The 16,639-nt window shown below is 45.5% G+C and overlaps 2 protein-coding genes across 11 annotated transcripts in view; one reads left to right on the top strand and one right to left on the bottom strand.

Moving 5' to 3' along the window:
* Positions 1–16,639, top strand: part of NUMA1 (nuclear mitotic apparatus protein 1) — a 91,115-nt gene that overhangs the window by 1,108 nt on the left and 73,368 nt on the right. The window contains exon 1 of one of the 2 annotated variants that reach the window (XM_023539000.2): positions 16,215–16,637. The exons of the other annotated variant lie outside the window; for it this stretch is intronic. The gene's annotated coding sequence lies outside the window, so the exon portion shown is untranslated. Of the gene's footprint in view, positions 1–16,214; positions 16,638–16,639 lie in introns of those variants that run through there. 2 annotated transcript variants of the gene reach the window in all.
* Positions 120–16,507, bottom strand: LRRC51 (leucine rich repeat containing 51). 9 transcript variants are annotated; one of them, XM_064288621.1, is made up of 7 exons: positions 16,163–16,505; positions 15,839–15,931; positions 7,857–7,933; positions 7,126–7,263; positions 2,211–2,416; positions 1,181–1,329; positions 120–910 (listed from the first exon to the last, which is right to left on the bottom strand). In XM_064288621.1, exons 4-7 carry the CDS (start codon positions 7,205–7,207, stop codon positions 769–771), a joined length of 579 nt encoding a protein of 192 aa, XP_064144691.1. In that variant the 5' UTR covers positions 7,208–7,263; positions 7,857–7,933; positions 15,839–15,931; positions 16,163–16,505; the 3' UTR covers positions 120–768. The 9 variants fall into 9 exon arrangements, with proteins under 9 accessions (XP_064144691.1, XP_064144690.1, XP_064144689.1 ...); XM_064288620.1 differs by having other exon boundaries at positions 15,839–16,505; XM_064288619.1 differs by lacking the exon at positions 15,839–15,931.

Raw genomic sequence — 16,639 nt, 5'->3', positions numbered from 1 at the left:
ACGGGGCGGGGTGGGGGGGCATCCTTTAAGGGCATTAAGGACGAATCCAGGAGATAAGGGCTCAGGTTTCCTGGGTAAGACTTGGCCTGGGTCAGCCTCAAATTGGGTGATAAAAAGACTGATGCTTGTCCTTTCCCTAGTGATGGGACTGTGTCAAAGCTGAACAGACTGGAGTGTGGGGAAGCTGTCACTGTTGGGGGGGTCTGCCTTAGGCTCAGTGGAATTCCTAGCAGCCGGGGAGCAGTGGGCAGGCATGGGGGTCAGATCAGTTCTCTTGGGAGCACCTGAGCTGGAGTCAGCAAACAAACGTTTTAAGCAGAAGAATCTTTTTATCAAATGAAGTCTTAAGCAGAATCCCAAAATAAGAAACACAGCACTGGACCTACTCTGATGTGACTAAGGAGGGTTCAGAGACTACAACCCATCTCCTTGGTCTCCTGTCATGGAGGCCTCAGGCGGCTCTGCAGAACCTTGCTACTCTGTGAAGAGTTGGGAAATTACTGATAGCTCTAACCCCAGCATATCTGAGTTGAGGAGTAAAAAGAGGCCCAGAGAGGCTAGCTAACTTTCCCAAGGCCATGCCGCAAACACAGGTCTTCTGCGTCCTTGTTTCAGTGAAGTAAGACCAGAACTCCTGGAATTTGCTTGAGTAGGAGAGCATCTGTACAAGGTACAAATAACTTTTAATCTGCTGAACAGCTCAAATTGTTTACTATCAAACCAAGCTGACCATCTTCAGGCTTTTAGGACTGCTAGGGTCCTGGGAACTCAGAGAACATTCTGCTTGACCCGGACTTTCTTGGGCTTGATGTTCATGCGTTTCCAGACTTCAGCTGTGCTGCGGTCTGCTTTGGTCACCCCACTGAAGTCGAATGTGGTGATACGGGGCAGGGTGCACAGCACGTATTGCCTGTGGGGAAGACTTGGGCTGGGGGCCAGCCCCCCCGCCAGAACTCCCTTCCCCCTCTACCAGTTGTTGCTATTTCTCCTGACTGCAAGGGATGGGGGGACTTGAGTATAGTTCGGAAGAGATTAGGTTTACCCTGATTGACAGCAAGAAATCCTTAAAGGTTTGCTACTCCCTTTCCTGGCCCCAGGGTGGCGGAAGAATGGTTTTGGATTTCTTGTCTCCCCTCCCCTTTTTCTCAGGGGAGCCCAGTTCCAGGGACAGGGCGCTTACCTATACCCCTTCTCTTCCTCCATGGGATTTCCATGGAGTGTCAGGCTTCGGAGTCGAGGGAGGACAGCCAGTTTATCTACCTCCCCAAGGCGTTGGATGCTATTGCCATGGAGATAGAGGACACTCAGGTTGAAGAAAGTAGTCAGGACCTGTTGGGGAAGGAAACAAAAGCCAGGTGAAAAGGGCTTTGGATCCAAGCTCAGGACTGTCCTGTGGCCAGAGAAGGAGGAGTTTGGGGAACAACTTCCCTTTCATTGCCCCATAGCCATATTGGATGACTCTTAACTTATTTTCATTTCCTTTTAAAGGGGTACAGGGACATTACACTGAAATAAAGCCACAACCTGCGAGGCAGGAGATATGGACTTGGCACAGATTTGCCAGGTGACTGGACTAGTCCCTGCCTCTCCCTGGGCTTCAGTTGCCCCATGGCCCCCTTACTGAGGACTTTTCCAGTTTCGATGATCTAAGATGCTGTCACAGCAGGGGGATAGAAATACAGAGCATCATGCTAGGTACATAGGAGAAGCTTTGAACTGAGATCGCTGCATCAGGGGAACAATTCCCAAGGCATGCTCCAGCTCCTTTCCAACTGTACCAGGGATGCTAGACAAGGGACCGTTTTTGTTTATTTCCTAAAACTCGAGTTTGAGTTCATAAAAGGTAGTACTGCACATTTGACCACCTGCCTCTTCCACAGCAGAACTTGGCATAAGACACAGTGGGAGCTACCATTTTACTTCAGCTTCTTATGGGCCAGCTGAGTTTTTTATACCTTTCATTTAATTCTCTCAAAACCTTTATGATGTTGGTATATTATTCCCAAAAATTTTGGGAGACTAGGTAACTTTTTACCCAAAGTCACACAGCTTAGAGGCAGGCCCAGGATTTGGACCTACATCTGTCTGACTTTGCAGTGTATCATGATGGCCTTGCTATTTCCTTGGTAACACAGGAAGTGGAGAAGCTGGGGGCTGAACAAGGTGATGTCAGGCCCACCATGACTGGACTTACTGGGCTGAGAACTCACAGGGTCAATGGAAGTCAGGTCATTGAAGGACAAGTCAATCCAGGCCAGGTTCTCTGGATGCTCCAGCAGCTGTGAGACCACCTGGCTGAAGTCTTTCAGGTCATTGAGGACGTTGTTGTTCAGCCACAGGGACTGGGTCAGTGACTTGCCCAACTTAGAGTGCCTCAGTGGTCGGAGCCCTGTCCTTGGCTCCTCACTTACCAGGTCTGTGGGAACAGAGTAAGCCTTGGGTATATCATTTTTGCTTCCTTGGCTTTGGGGGGTGGGAAGGGACAGAGTTGGGAGGATTAATAGCCAAAGCTGTAGCTAGAGGGACTGACAGGGCCATAGCCTTGTACTAGAGCTTGGTGTGATCCTATCTTCTGTTATCACAGTAAGCTTCGATTAAGGATCCAAAGATTTCCCATCCCAAACTCCTGGCTTTTCAGGTCCTCTCATGTCTACTGTCTGGTTAGGGCCTTTGTATACCACCCCATTTTGGTGTGGTGGACAAAGCCACTCCCATTTTATAGATGAAAAAACAACTAGAGTTGTTGGGCTTAACCAAGATGATAGCACAGAATCCACAATTATCCATTAGCAGAGCCTATAAAATTAACTGATGTCTTTTCTCTCTTCCATTACTGGAGTACCTACTATGTAACAGATAGTGGATACACATGGTGAACAAAATGACATCATCTGTGCTAGGCTCTGGCACAATAGTGTAATAAGTGCTATATGATAGTAACGGAAGCACAGAATTAGGGTTTCTACTGCAGAAGTGGGGCTCCTAACCCAGTCTAAGAGCTCAGGAAAGTTTCCCAGGGAAGGTGATGCCTGAGCTGGCTCTTAGAGGGTTAGGCAAAGAAGGGTAGAAAGGGTGAGAAAACATGAGCAAAGGCATAGAGGTTGAGACATCATGGTGTGTGTTTGTGCATGCATGTTACACAAGGCAGTCGAGGAAGGAAAAGCCCAGTCATGAAGGCCTTGAATGCCAGGCCAGGATCCTGAATTTTATCCTGTAGGTGATGGGAAACCAGAGGGTGTAAAGCAAAGGAGATGATGAAAATTTTTTATTTCAGAAAGATGACTCTGAAGCTTTACCGTGAAATACGGATTTTAGGGAGGATAAGACTAGAAGACCAGTTTGGCTATTTCAATCATCAAGTATTCAAGCATGGTGCCAGATTTCTGGTTTGGGCCACTGGGGATTAACTGATAAATTATAAAAGGAGGAACAGGGTTGGGAAGGGTTGGCCAGGGTTCAGTCTTGGCTTTGGTGTGTTTGTGAGGTGTGCAGCGGTTAAAGTACTTGGCTGCTAACTGAAAGATGGGCGGTTAAACCCACTAGCCGCTCCACAGGAGAAAAGATACGGCAGTCTGCTTCCGTAAAGATTTACAGCCTCAGAAACCTTATGGGGCAGTTCTATGTCCTATGGCTCGCTGTGAGTGGGAATCAACTTGAAGGTAGTGGGTTTGGCTTTTTTTGTTTTTGGTAGCACCTCCAAGGAACCCTGGCGGTGCAATGGTTAAAGTGCTCTGCTAATGAAAAGGTCAGTGGTTCAAGCCCACCTGCTGCTCCACAGGAAAAAGACGTGACAGTCTGCTTTTGTAAAGATTACAGCCTTGGGAACCTATGAGGCAGTTCTACTCTGTCCTATAGGGTCACTAGGAAACAGAATCCACTCAACGGCAACAGGTTTGGTTTGGTTTTGGTAGTACATCCAGATGGAGAGGCCATGTAGGCAGTTGAATATGTAGGTCTGAAGCTCAGAAGACTATCTGATAATCACTAGCATAGAGGGTGCACAAAAGGGGAATAGATGAGATTCCGGGGCAGGGGAAGGGGAGGGTCATGGAGGAAAAGTCTGTGAAAGAATTTAAAGAATAGTCAGGGAGGGATGGGGACAACCAGGAGAGTACAGTTTTAAAGATGCTCAGGAAGTTGATAAAGAAGGAGTAAGTTTCAGAAAGATAAGTACAAAATAATTTTGGTAACTAAGAAGTCCCTGGTGATCTTGGTGAGGGCTGTTTCAATGGAATGGCAATGGCATGGAGGCAAAAGCCAGATTTAAGTGAGTTTAACACTGATGAAAGGTAAGGAAATAGAAGCAAGCAGCATAAAGAACACACCCAAAAAATTTGGTTGAGGAGGAGAGGGAATAAGGAAATGGTTGGAGGATAGATTTTAGAGCCCATGTTCTAGAAACCCACCCTTTTTTTTTTTTTTTTAAATGAGAGAGGATGGACCTTGCCCAAGCTGTCTGCCTGAAGTGATGTTTCCCCACTGCTCCTAAGTCATTGATCTCTAGCCTAAAGCTCTTCCTGAGAAGGAAGTATTTGGTAATTGCCAAACCTGGCCAACTTGTCTTCACCCTCCCCCCAGCTGTCTCACTGGGCACACTAGTCTTCCTTCCTTTGACTCCCCACCCAATGTTAACTTCCTCTCTTCAGCTGCAGGTCAGGTAGCATCCACCAGAGGGCTCTCTGTCTGAGACCTGGAGTGAACAGACCCCACAGTTGGAGCTTGGGTTGGGGAGGTGGCAGAAGAGGGTTATTTGTCCCTCTGAAGCAGAGTACCCCAGTTCATGAATAAATTCCTAATCCTGCCCTCTGTGCCCCACACCTCTTGGGAACTCCAAGATGAAATGACAAATAAAAGTTAAGTTCAAAATTAGCCCAAATATGGACAAGCACCCAGTCTGATGAGGCAGCATCTTGGAGAATGCCACCAATGATCAGAGGGTGCCACTGGTGGGATGGAGTTGCCTAAAACTTGAGGCCTCTTGGAGCTGCTGTTACCAGAGCTGGGGTAGGATGCTGCGGGTTAATGTTTCCAAGGACAGATTACCCAATAAGCAAGGTACGCACAGGTTTACTTGTGCCTACTTATAGTTTGTAGTACACAGTTTCACAGGTGAAATTGTATACTACAAATTAGTAAGTAAACACAAGACCTTCTGCCTTGCTTACTGGTTAATCTGCCCCTGACTACTCCCTTCAGACTCCAGCAGGGCACTGCATTACTTGACCTTGTCAATGCTCCCTTGTTTAGAGTAAACCAAGGGCACTGATAGCTCTGTAAATTGGACCATGAGTATCAAAACTCCAAGAACTGGAGGGCAGTCAGCCCCAGGAAGACTTGGGGACAAAAGCTCTGAGAACTGGAGGGCATTCAGCCCCAGGAAGACTTGGGGAAAAGGTGATCCTGCCTTCCTGTCTCTGAAGGGCTGCCATGCAACTTGTTTCATGTGTCTCCAGAGGGCAGGAGTCAGTTTGATTTGAAGAACTTCCTTGGATCATCCCTAACCCCAGTTATGGGGCTGGTATGTGAGTATGGTGGGGAACTCCCATAACACTGTACATCTGTGAACAGAAATTGGAGGACTGTGGGTTGGGGGTGATGTAAATTAGATGCTCTCTAAAGTCATTGCCATTTCAGATTCTATGATCTGTTTATTGGTTAATCGAGCAAATAGTTAAGAGTGTGCCAAATACTCCCAAACTCTGTCCTGTCTTCTAACCTCAGCTTGAAATAAGTGCTGCAGAAGCTCCGGGGAACTTGAGGGGGCTCTGGCCTTTTGGGGCTTGGATGCACTTCTCCCCTCACGTGTTGTATCCGAGACTTAAGTTTGAGTTTGTTCGTTCAGCAAGGTGCACATATGTGCACACACACTTTTTAGTGTGTACCTACTACTTACTAATACATATGTATTAATAAATAGGTGCTCAACTAGTGAATGAAGGACAGAGCATCTGTACGGATTGTATTCTGTGCTGTATACTAGTACCTTGCCTCCTCATTCTGAGGACTCAGAGGACAGAGATATACCTCCTCTTTCAGAGCTGGGAATTCCCAGGGAAGACAGAAGCTATATTTCTTTCCCTTCCTTTGTCCCCTCAGCTATCTTGTACATGGCTATCGTAGCCAGAAGCCTTACGAAACATGGTCTATGGCAGAAACAATGTTATGCATGATAAAAATCAGGGTAGGTAGGTATGTGCTCGTGAACAAACATGCATTACCATTGTGGCTGATGCCAACCCAAGTAGTGCCCTAAACCTAAGCAAAGGCTAGTACCTCCTGGGTAATTACTTGCCAGCTTCGTGAGCTTAAAGGTGGCCACAAATTGCCTGGCTGAAAACCAAAGCTGATAATGGGTCTAGGGTATGTGGATGCACATGTGTTCTGTGAAGACAGATGAACTAATGCTTTTATGAATAAGAGACCAGATAACAAAAGCCAGGGACAGCACAGCTTCCTGGGAAGAGCTGGTGACTTCTGGGGAGCATAATACTGCTGAGAGTCTCCCTGTATCTCCTGAAACATACTAGCTGTCCATTTACAAAGCTATTGAAGGGTAAAACAGGAATAAGTGTGGGTAGTGTTGGAACCTGCAATAAGTGTGGGTGATGAGTGAATCAATTTGAATATGGTTGGAATGAATATAAGGTTCATCAATAAATATTTAAACTGGACACATGCCAGTTTGATAAGACTTCTCATGTTTTACAACCAGTGATCAGAATAGGCACTTGTCCCTAAAGGAGACAGAGTTCTGCCTGCTGGCTGGGTCTCTGCAGCAGCGGGTATTGTCCATTCACTTGTTTCCTCCTCTCAAGGTAAAAACAGAAGAGTAAAACTATTAGCTTGCCTTCCTGATTTTTTTCCACCTGACCTGCTGTAGCCTAGCTTATTTTGAAGATTATCCGTCGGCTACCCTGAGAGGCCCCTGGCTCTTTTCAAATTTTTTAAAAAGGCTAAAACCTTTCCACTCCTACCTCCTTACCCCACCCCCCTCCCTAAAAAAAAAGAATTTGCAAGTATATGGGAAAAATCTCTTTAGGCTTTCAAATAGAAGACTGGTTTATCCCTAGGGACCACCCAGGCCTGCTGCTGTGGGAAGTGAAGTGGTATGCTCTGTGGGCTGACCTTGGATGACGTGGATGCTTTTGAAGGAGTAGTCAAGGGGGGGCTCCTGCACCGAAGTCTTCATGTAGTCCCGTTTGTTCATATCTCATGCCATCATATGTCGTGTGCAAGCATGGGCCCTGGGAGTCCAGATGCAGCCTGCCAGGAGAGAAGGACTGGTGTTCCAGGTATAAGGGACATAGGCTCTCAGGCCTCCCCATTGCCCTTGGCGTCTGCTTTTTACCCTCTACTCCAGGCCTGCTCATGACATTTCCATTTTAAGATACTAATCCTTGTTCCTTGCATTTGTAGAGAATGGCCTATTTCTCAGAGCACTTTCACATCTCTTAAACCTCATTTGATAGAATGCCCATTTCCATTTCCCAGATGAAGAAACTGATAACCCAAGGGGTGAAGAGACTTGCCCAAAGTTAAGCCAGTGAGTCAGCTGTGGACTGCAAACATGGTCTTCTGATTCTCACTCTGAGGCCCTTTCTTCTACTTCACTATAGTTACCAGGGAGACTGTCTTGTTACCTAACTGGTGACATCAACTAGGTGACATCAACCAGGCTCTTCTATTGCTTAACAAACCCCTAAAGGCCTACACTGGATGACAGCCTTTTGCAGTCTGATCCAGCTCTGTCTGTCTACCCCATTACTTTTCATTCAAAGACCCTACTTTAAGCCACATCCTGAATATAGTAACACATATATAAGCACACATACACATAAAACCAATATCTCACTCACCTGTCACTGAGGCCTGAAATTCCACCATTAGGGATTCATTCCTTCGGGCTCAGGGATTGTACCCTGTTGGAATACCCCTATGAAAAGGGGTGGACACGATGTTATCAGTCATTTACAATGTGGTGCAAATTGTCTTATCAGACCCTTTCCAACTTGTTAGCTTAAGTAACACCTAGAACAGACTTGGCTGGAGACTAGGGAGAGCCATGAGAACACTACTCACCTGGGGAGAAGAGAGCTGAAACCAAACTTTACCATGGGGTTTTGTGACACAAAGTTTTAGTAGTATATTTAACCCAAAATATTACTTCAACATGCAACCAATATTAGAAACTACTGTTGACAGCACTTCTCAGTTTGGACTACCTGTAGGTCAAATGCTCAATAGCCACATGTATTGGACAGTGCAGATGTAGAAAATTTAAAATGGAAGAGAGAGATTGGAAGCCAGATTAAAGGAGAGAGATGTACCACGGAATTTAGGAAACTAAGCCTATATTTAACTCTGAAATTCCTGGCAGCCAAAGTAAAAAGGGAAACCTTGGAATATGCAGTTCTTATTTGATTCATAGAAGCAGATAGTCTGTTTGCAGAGACAGAGAAATTGGCAAAAGTTCTTAAAATGAAATTTCTGTTAAAAAAACCAAGGAGCTAATAACCTGTAATTTAGTTTTAGCTTAATACAGTTCACTCCATTTTTGGTGATTTATGCAAGGGCAGAGTTTTAACAAGTTTGGAAGGATAGAAAATGACTATCTTCCTCTCAAAGTTTTAACTGAGCTTTAGGCAAATGCGAGTTTGTGTCACTTCACAGATGAATTCTCTGCAAAGTGGGCATGGGTTGTGGACTAGGGAGACCTGAATCTTTTAGATGTCGAATCAACAGGCAGACAACAATGAACACATTCTTTTGTACAAAGGACCCTTGGCTTGTGTTCCCACCCAAACAGAAGCCCACTTTCACACCTACAACAGGCTTGATGCCTTTGAGCAGGACTGGATACTTTTCTAAGTGAGGACTTTCTGCCCTAGGTTTTGGGTAAATCCTGGATTAGGATCCCAGATTCTGTGCCACTGGACATAGATTTCAGCTTTAAATATTTGAAGGCAGATTTTTACCACTTAGCGCCCTTGACCATCAGAGAGCCTCAGTACTGTTCCTGAGAACTTCTGATTTTGTACAGCACCAGCTCCTGATGCATTTTTTTGGACGAGTTAGCATTAAGAATGGAGCCCCAAGTAGCTGGATTAACATGCTGGTTGGAAAGTGTTATTAGTCTTGTCCATTTAAGCAGTAGCCCAGGCTGCGTATCGTGTCCTCTATCATTCAGCACAGAACTTGGCTTACAACAGGCACTCAAAATGTTTGTGGGACGAATGAATGAGAAACTGCCAGATACAAGGATTTCTGTTTTGGGCGAGTTGATGTTAAGCTGTTCTTTCAAACAATTGGCTCCAAGGTTCAGCTGTTTCAATCCACACCTCATTCACACTAAGATACTCAATTCAATTCTATAAACATTTGTTGAATGCCTGCTGTCCTGTGCTCGACCAGAGGGAATGAAGCCAAGATAAAAATAATAAAACCTTGTCTGTCTTAAGCGCAGAAAGACCTGCTGGGTTTCTACTGATTGTGGTAAACTGGCCTGCGTCCAGTTCCAAGTAACAGCTGCCCACTTAGTGAATACTCTCATGTTTCAATACTTAGCTCTAGTGTACCCTCTTCTGTGAAGCCTTTCTTTTCCAGATAAAAATGATCACCGTATCCTATGTTAGATTGATTGCATTCATGAATGATCCCTATTCGTGGTCTCCCGCTGTATGCAGCCCTCTGTCCTATTTGTAGTTCCATCCCACTCTGATGCTGGGCCTAGCCATGTGACTTGCTTTGGTCAATGGGATGCTGGCAAACAGGAAGTGAACAGAAGATTAAAAGGGGGCTTGCCCTCTTGTTCCTTGCCAGTGGCATGACAACATGGCTGGCCTGCTGGAAGGAAATGAGAGACATGCATGTGAGAGACATGTACAAGAGAGGCAGTGATCCCAGCTGAGGCCATCCTAGACTAGCCAGTAAGTAGTCTGCCCCCAGTGAAGATCAGGAGAGTCACACAGCCTACACCTGACTGTAGACACGAGTGAGCCCAGCCAAGACCAGAAGAAACACCACACTGATTCAGAGACTTGGAAGCAAAAATAAATGCTTATTGTTTTAAGCCACTGTTTTAGGATGGCTTGTTATACAGCAGTAGCTAACTGATACATATGCCTCTACTGGACCTCAAACAAAAAAAATTTTTTTTTTATTAACTTTTATTGAGCTTCAAGTGAACGTTTACAAATCAAGTCAGTCTGTCACATATAAGTTAATATACATCTTACTCCTTACTCCCACTTGCTCTCCCCCTAATGAGTCAGCCCTTCCAGTCTCTCCTTTCGTGAAAACTTTGGCAGCCTCCAACTATCTCTATCCTCCCATCCCCCCTCCAGACAGGAGATGCCAACACAGTCTCAAGTGTCCACCTGATATTATTAGCTCACTCTTCATCAGCATCTGTCTCCCACCCACTGTCCAGTCCCTTTCATGTCTGATGAATTGTCTTCGGGGATGGTTCCCGTCCTGTGCCAACAGAAGGTTTGGGGACCATGACTGCCGGGATTCCTCTAGTCACATCCAGACCATTAAGTATGGTCTTTTTATGAGAATTTGGGGTCTGCATCCCACTGATCTGCTCCCTCAGGGGTTCTCTACTGTGCTCCCTGTCAGGGCAGTCATCGATTGTGGCCGGGCACCAACTAGTTCTGTTCTCAGGATAATGTAGGTCTCTGGTTCATGTGGCCCTCTCTGTCTCTTGGGCTCTTAGTTGTCATGTGACCTTGGTGTTCTTCATTCTCCTTTGCTCCAGGTGGGTTGAGACCAGTTGATGCATCTTAGATGGCTGCTTGTTAGCTTTTAAGACCCCAGACACCACATTTCAAAGTGGGATGCAGAATGTTTTCATAATAGAATTATTTTGCCAATTGACTTAGAAGTCCCCTTAAACCATGGTTCCCAAACCCCCGCCCTTGCTCCGCTGACCTTTGAAGTATTCAGTTTATCCCGGAAACTTCTTTGCTTTTGGTCCAGTCCAGTTGAGCTGACCTTCCATGTATTGAATGTTGTCCTTCCGTTCACCTAAAGCAGTTCTTTTCAGCTAATTAATCAGTAAAAAAACCCTCTCCCTCCCTCCCTCCCTCCCCCTCTCGTAACCACAAAAGTATGTGTTCTTCTCAGTTTATACTATTTGTCAAGATCTTATAATAGTGGTCTTATACAATATTTGTCCTTTTGCCTCTAATTTCGCTCAGCATAATGCCTTCCAGGTTCCTCCATGTTATGTAACGCTCAAAAAAAATTTACCACAGTCCCATTTCCTCATCTGTAAGATGGAGACAAACCCTACCTTGACAGCTGCTGCAGCAGGTACCGTATGTCCTACAGCAGGTGCTCAATAAGTGGAAGCAGTTGCACTCTCTGTACTTATTTCTTTTTTACTGTACTTTAGATGTAGGTTTACAGAGCAAACTAGTTTCTCATTAAACAATAACACGTATTGTTTTGTGACATTGGTTGCCAACACTGTGACGTCAACAGTCTCCCCTTCTTGACCTTGGGTTCCCCATTACCAGCTTTCCTGTCCCCTCCTGCCTTCTTATCCTTGCCTCTGGGCTGGTGTGCTCATTTAGTCTCATTTTGTTTCATGGGCCTGTCTAATCTTTGGCTGAAGGGTGAACCTCAGGAGTGACTGCATTATACAGCTATAAAGGTGTCTGGGGGCCATACTCTTGGGGTTTCTTCAGTCTCCATCAGACCAATTTAAGTCTGGTCTTTTTTTTTTTTTGTAAGTTAGAATTTTGTTCTACCTTTTTCTCCAGCTCTGTCTGGGACCCTCTAGTGTGATCCCTGTCAGGGCAGTGGGTGGTGGTAGCCAATCATCATCTAGTTGTGCTGGACTCCATCTGGTGGAAGCTGTGGTAGATGTGGTCCATCAGTCCTTTGGACTAATCTTACCCTCATGTCTTTGGTTTTCTTTATTCTCCCTTGTTCCAAAATGGGTGAGATATGGAGTATCTTAGATGACCACTTGCAAGCTTTTAAGACCCCAGATGTTACCAAAGCAGAATGTAGAACATTTTCTTCGTAAACTATGTTATGTCAGTTGACCTGGATTTTCCCCTAGATGATGATCTCTGTACTTCTTTGTAACTGACTTCCCAGTCCCTCCCTATAAACACGAGGATAGAAACCAAAAGTCAGACTTCTCTGTTCCCACAATTACCCTGCAGTGAGCCTGGCAAAGAATGGGTATTCAATAAATGCTTCATGGACAAATGGAAAAATGAAGGAATAAATGAGTGGTGTCTTCAAGGGAGAACTGACAAAGCCTAGATGCTGTCTTGCTCACTCCTGTGGCTGTGTTTTTGGAGTTAGTTCTTCCCAGATGCTATTCTGCCTCAGCCAGGATGCTAGTCAGATCCCAGCACCATCTTCATTTATCAGACTGACTCGATGGATGATTAAAAAAAAAAAGAAAAAAAAAAAAACCTGTTGCCGTCGAGTTGATTCCGACTCATAGCAACCCTATTGGACAGAGTAGAACTGCCCCATAGAGTTTCCAAGGAGGGCCTGGTGGATTCGAACTGCCGACCTTTTGGTTAGCAGCCGTAGCACTAAAACAGTATGCCACCAGGGTTAGGGTTATCCAGACCTGCCTTGTTTTGGAATTGGAATTTTTCTTTTCCAAATTTGAAATATCTTTAGCTTTTTTTTAATCGTAAGGGTAAACATGATAGTGAATAAAGCTGAACAATAGAGAAGTGTATTCAGTAGAAACTGAAAGTTTGGATCTCTATCTTACTCCTTAAGAACAATCACCATTAACAGTTTGGGAATATAAACTACTAGAATGCATACATAAAGATGATTGAGTATTTTTACATAAACATATGCTGTTCATTCCTTTGTAAGCCTATTTTTTTCTCTTCAAATTGTTATACACGCTTACCTTTTTAGCTGCAAAGTATTCCATAGTATGTATGTCATATTTTAATTTTACTTAACTATTTAACCAATTGCAAGTTAATGGAAATTTGTTTTCAGTTTTTGGACATTACAAACAATTTGAATTTGATTTGTTGATAGCCTGTTCCTGCCCTCTCTTAGAAAAGTAGCCACATGATGATACAGGATGCTTTGAAGAATAACCCACAGCCTGAGGAGATCGCATAGGAGATTAAACATCCTGGCCTAGAGAGGATTTCTGTTTATGGGCTACAGGTAGAAGATCAAAGAAGCCACAAAGTTTGCCATGTAATCTAATGTATTTGAGGAGGTTATATTCCCAGGTGCCAAAGGTGGCCCAAGATTCAACCTGGCTCCCGCTCACCTCTCTACCTCCATCTCTTATACTCACCTCCAATTCCGCAGAGCAGCCAAATGCAACTACTTTTAGTAAGTTTCTGAATTTGCCTCTGGGCCTCTGCTTGGAATACAGTTTCTTCCTTCTTCCTTTGCCATGATAATTCTTACTTAAGGACTTAGCTCCAGTGTTACCTTTTCTGAGGAGCCTACCCTTATCTCCAAATCTGCATGCGGAACATCTCTTCTGGGCTCCCACAGCACCCTGTACTTTTTGCTATGGTAGCACTCATAACACTAATCTGCTTACTACTGGTTGTTAGGTGCTGTCCAGTTGATTTTCGAACTGCCCCATATGGATTTCTAGACTGTAATCTTTACAAGAGATTGCCAGTTCTTTCTCTCATGGAGCTGCTGGGTGGGTTCGAACCTTCAACCTTTTGGTTAGCAGCCAAGTGCTTAAACATTGCACCACCAGGGCTCCTTGCTATCTGTATGTCCATAAACTACCAGGGCAGGAGCCATGTTTTCCTCATAGCTGTATCCCTACAGTGGTGGCAAGTAGTAGATGCTTAACAAATAGATAAAAAATTGCAACACTGAAAAGTACTATAAAGGAGAGGGATATGATATTGCTCTAATTGAGGGGTCTGACCTAGTCTGGGAGACCCAGGTGGTGTAGTGGTTAAGTGCTACAGCTGCTAATTAAGAGGTCGGCAGTTGATATCCACCAGGTGCTCCTTGGAAACTCTATAGGGCAGTTCTACTCTGTCCCATAAGGTCGCTATGAATCAGAATCAACTCGACAGCAATGGATTTGGTTTGGTTTGGACCTAATCTGAGCAGTCAGGGAAGACCTGCTTGAAAAAGTGATGACTAAGAGAAATCTGAAGGATAAGTATAAATTAACTCTTTCAGGAGAAAAAGATGAGCGTATCAGGCAGAAGAAACTGTGTGCAAGGCCCAATGGTGAGGGATTACCAGGAAACCCTGGTGGCATAGTGATTAAGAGCTATGGCTCCTAACCAAAAGGTCGGCAGTTTGAATCCACCAGGCGCTCCTTGGAAACCCTATGGGGCAGTTCTACTCTGTCCTGTAGGGTCGCTATGAGTCAAAATCGATTTGACAGCAACAGGTAAAGGCGGCCATGTAACTGGAAGGCAGAGAGGGAGGGAGACACGTGATTAGACAGGAGGCTGAAGAGGTAGGCAGGAGCCAGACTGAGATGTTGCTTTATGCTATAATAGGAAGCCACAAAGTGTATTTTAAAACAGGGATGGGAATGGTTAGGGGAGAGGGAGTGAATGATACCAGATTTGCATTTTGAAGGATTTATTCTAGCTGCAGTATGCAAAAATGGCTGGGAGGGAAGGCAGGAAGGATGTGGGCAGACGGATAAAGATGACAGTAGCTGGGACAAGAGAAAAGATATTTTGGAAGTAAAACTGACAGGACTTCACGATGAATGAGAAATGGAAGAGGCATTAAGGATAACTCCGGAGTTTGGTTTGTGTACATGGGTATATAGCGGTGCTGGGAACACTGGAGAAGGTCCAAGCTTGGAGGAGAGGGTTAGAGTATATAGAGATTTTGAGTTCAGTTTCTGCATGTTGAGTTTAGTTTGCCTTTGAGACATCCTGAAGGAGATGTAGAGGAGGCAATTGGTTATATAGATGTGGAACTTAGAGATGACGGGTGCGATAAAGTTGTGGGTGTAGATGAAAAAAAGATGAAAGCACCCAAGAATACAGAATGAGACAGGAAGCGGGCCTAGGACCGAGCCTGGAGGAACTTTAAGATACTAAGTGATAAGGTCAGCCAGAAGCCAGCTAATAATGGCTTCTGTGTTAGCCAGTCTGTTTCTGGTTTAGTTTAGTTAAATTGGGTTGATTCCTAGTGTCTTCAATTTCTCTAGTTCCCCTTTCCCCATTTAAGCTTCCAGGGAAGGATTTGAAACTCATTTCAGACTGAAGTGTAAATAAGCCAATGCAGGCCGTTCAGGTTCCTTCTCCCTGGGGCAATTTAGCCTATTCCTTGGAACAAGTTCTTAAGCTATAGAGGCAGTAGGCAGGCTAGGGCTAAAGACTTGGCTGCAAGTTGGAGAACTAGGTATAGTCCTAGCATTCTCACTGACTTAGTGTGTGGCCTTGGGCAAGTCACTGCTCCTCTTTGGGTTTCAGTTTTCCAATCTGTGAAATGGGGATAAATATCCCTGACTTACAGAGTTGTTTTGAGTATCGAAAGAGGGACAGGATGTGAAAGACCTGGGTAAGTTACTAAGTGTAATAGATTTGTCATGGGCACTATAAAAGGAATGAAACTCTAACTGTAGAACTCCAAGAAGCTGACCATGGCAGAGGTGTAGGAGACTGGGTAATTTGGGGGCAGAGCCTTTAATGAATGTGTATGGGAGGTTCCTGCTGGCTCTGAGAAGGCTCTACCATGGGGTCTTCCTGCCTGGAAGAGGAAGGGAGGAGGACATTTCAAGCCCCATAAAGTCACATTTCCAGAATTAAGGACTGTGATTTACTCTGATGCTACCTCTCCTCTCTTGAAGAGGGTCTGAGTTCATCAGAGGAAAACCAACCTCATGTTTGAGGGTGTTTCATAACTCTCAGCGTGTGTCAGGAATTTGAGGCATCTGTATGATGGGGCCCCATGTTTCTGATGGGAGAGGTTCCTAAAAAAAAAAAGCACGGCTAAATCTGTATGGGTATGTATAGCAGCGCCCTCCTCCCGCCCCGTCCATCCCAAATGTGTGTTGTGTCTTGGTCACAGTAAAAAGGGGTGGGAGGGGGCGGTTCTCAGGTCCCCGAATAGAAAAGTTCTTAGTCTCTCTGTGGTGGCCCCTTCACCCTTCATAGAGCTCTTATCCCCTTGAGCAGTTTCCCTGTTTTCCCTTCCGACTCACCCACAGTCGCTTCCCCTCCAGTCACGGCGTCCCACTAGCTCAAATTTACTCAGCGTAACTCTATGGTAACTACCTTGACCTCAAGTCCCGGCCAGGCGCCGTAAGCGCTAGCCGCGATGCCTACCGGGACCTGTAGTTCTCCCTGGCACCCTTCGGGGGCGGAGTCCAAGACCGCGGAAGGTGCTGGGGATTGTAGTTGCCTTTGCCTCAAGCCCAAGCGGGGGCCCCAGTCGGGGGCCCGGATCCGGAAGTAGGACGCCCCTCCCCGTTCTCAGAGGCCGTCAGGCGCACTTCCTTTTCTAGGGTCCTCAAGCGCGCCCTAGCGTGCGACAGGAGCCGACAGGGGCCAATCAGAGGGCGGTGCCAATAGGGCGGGGCCATAGTTTAAACTAATTGTGGGCTCACAGTGCTGGCGCGATCCCGCGGCGAAGTGCAATCCCAGAAAGCGCGAGGTAGGGCGGGAGCGCGCGGCCAGGT

Source organism: Loxodonta africana, chromosome 7 (genome assembly GCF_030014295.1).
Source record: "Loxodonta africana isolate mLoxAfr1 chromosome 7, mLoxAfr1.hap2, whole genome shotgun sequence".
Taxonomy (NCBI): Eukaryota; Metazoa; Chordata; class Mammalia; order Proboscidea; family Elephantidae; genus Loxodonta; species Loxodonta africana.
This window is presented reverse-complemented; position numbering and strand designations above follow the sequence as displayed.

What these genes read in the sequence shown, in the direction of transcription:
- LRRC51 (XM_064288625.1), bottom strand. Translation starts at nt 7,207, where the DNA reads ATGAACAAACGGGACTACATGAAGACTTCGGTGCAGGAGCCCCCCCTT. An exon ending in AAGCATCCACGTCATCCAAG is followed by an intron (nt 2,417 to 7,125) that starts GTCAGCCCACAG and finishes CTGTTCCCACAG; the next exon opens with ACCTGGTAAGTGAGGAGCCA. An exon ending in ACCTGACTTCCATTGACCCT is followed by an intron (nt 1,330 to 2,210) that starts GTGAGTTCTCAG and finishes CTTCCCCAACAG; the next exon opens with GTCCTGACTACTTTCTTCAA.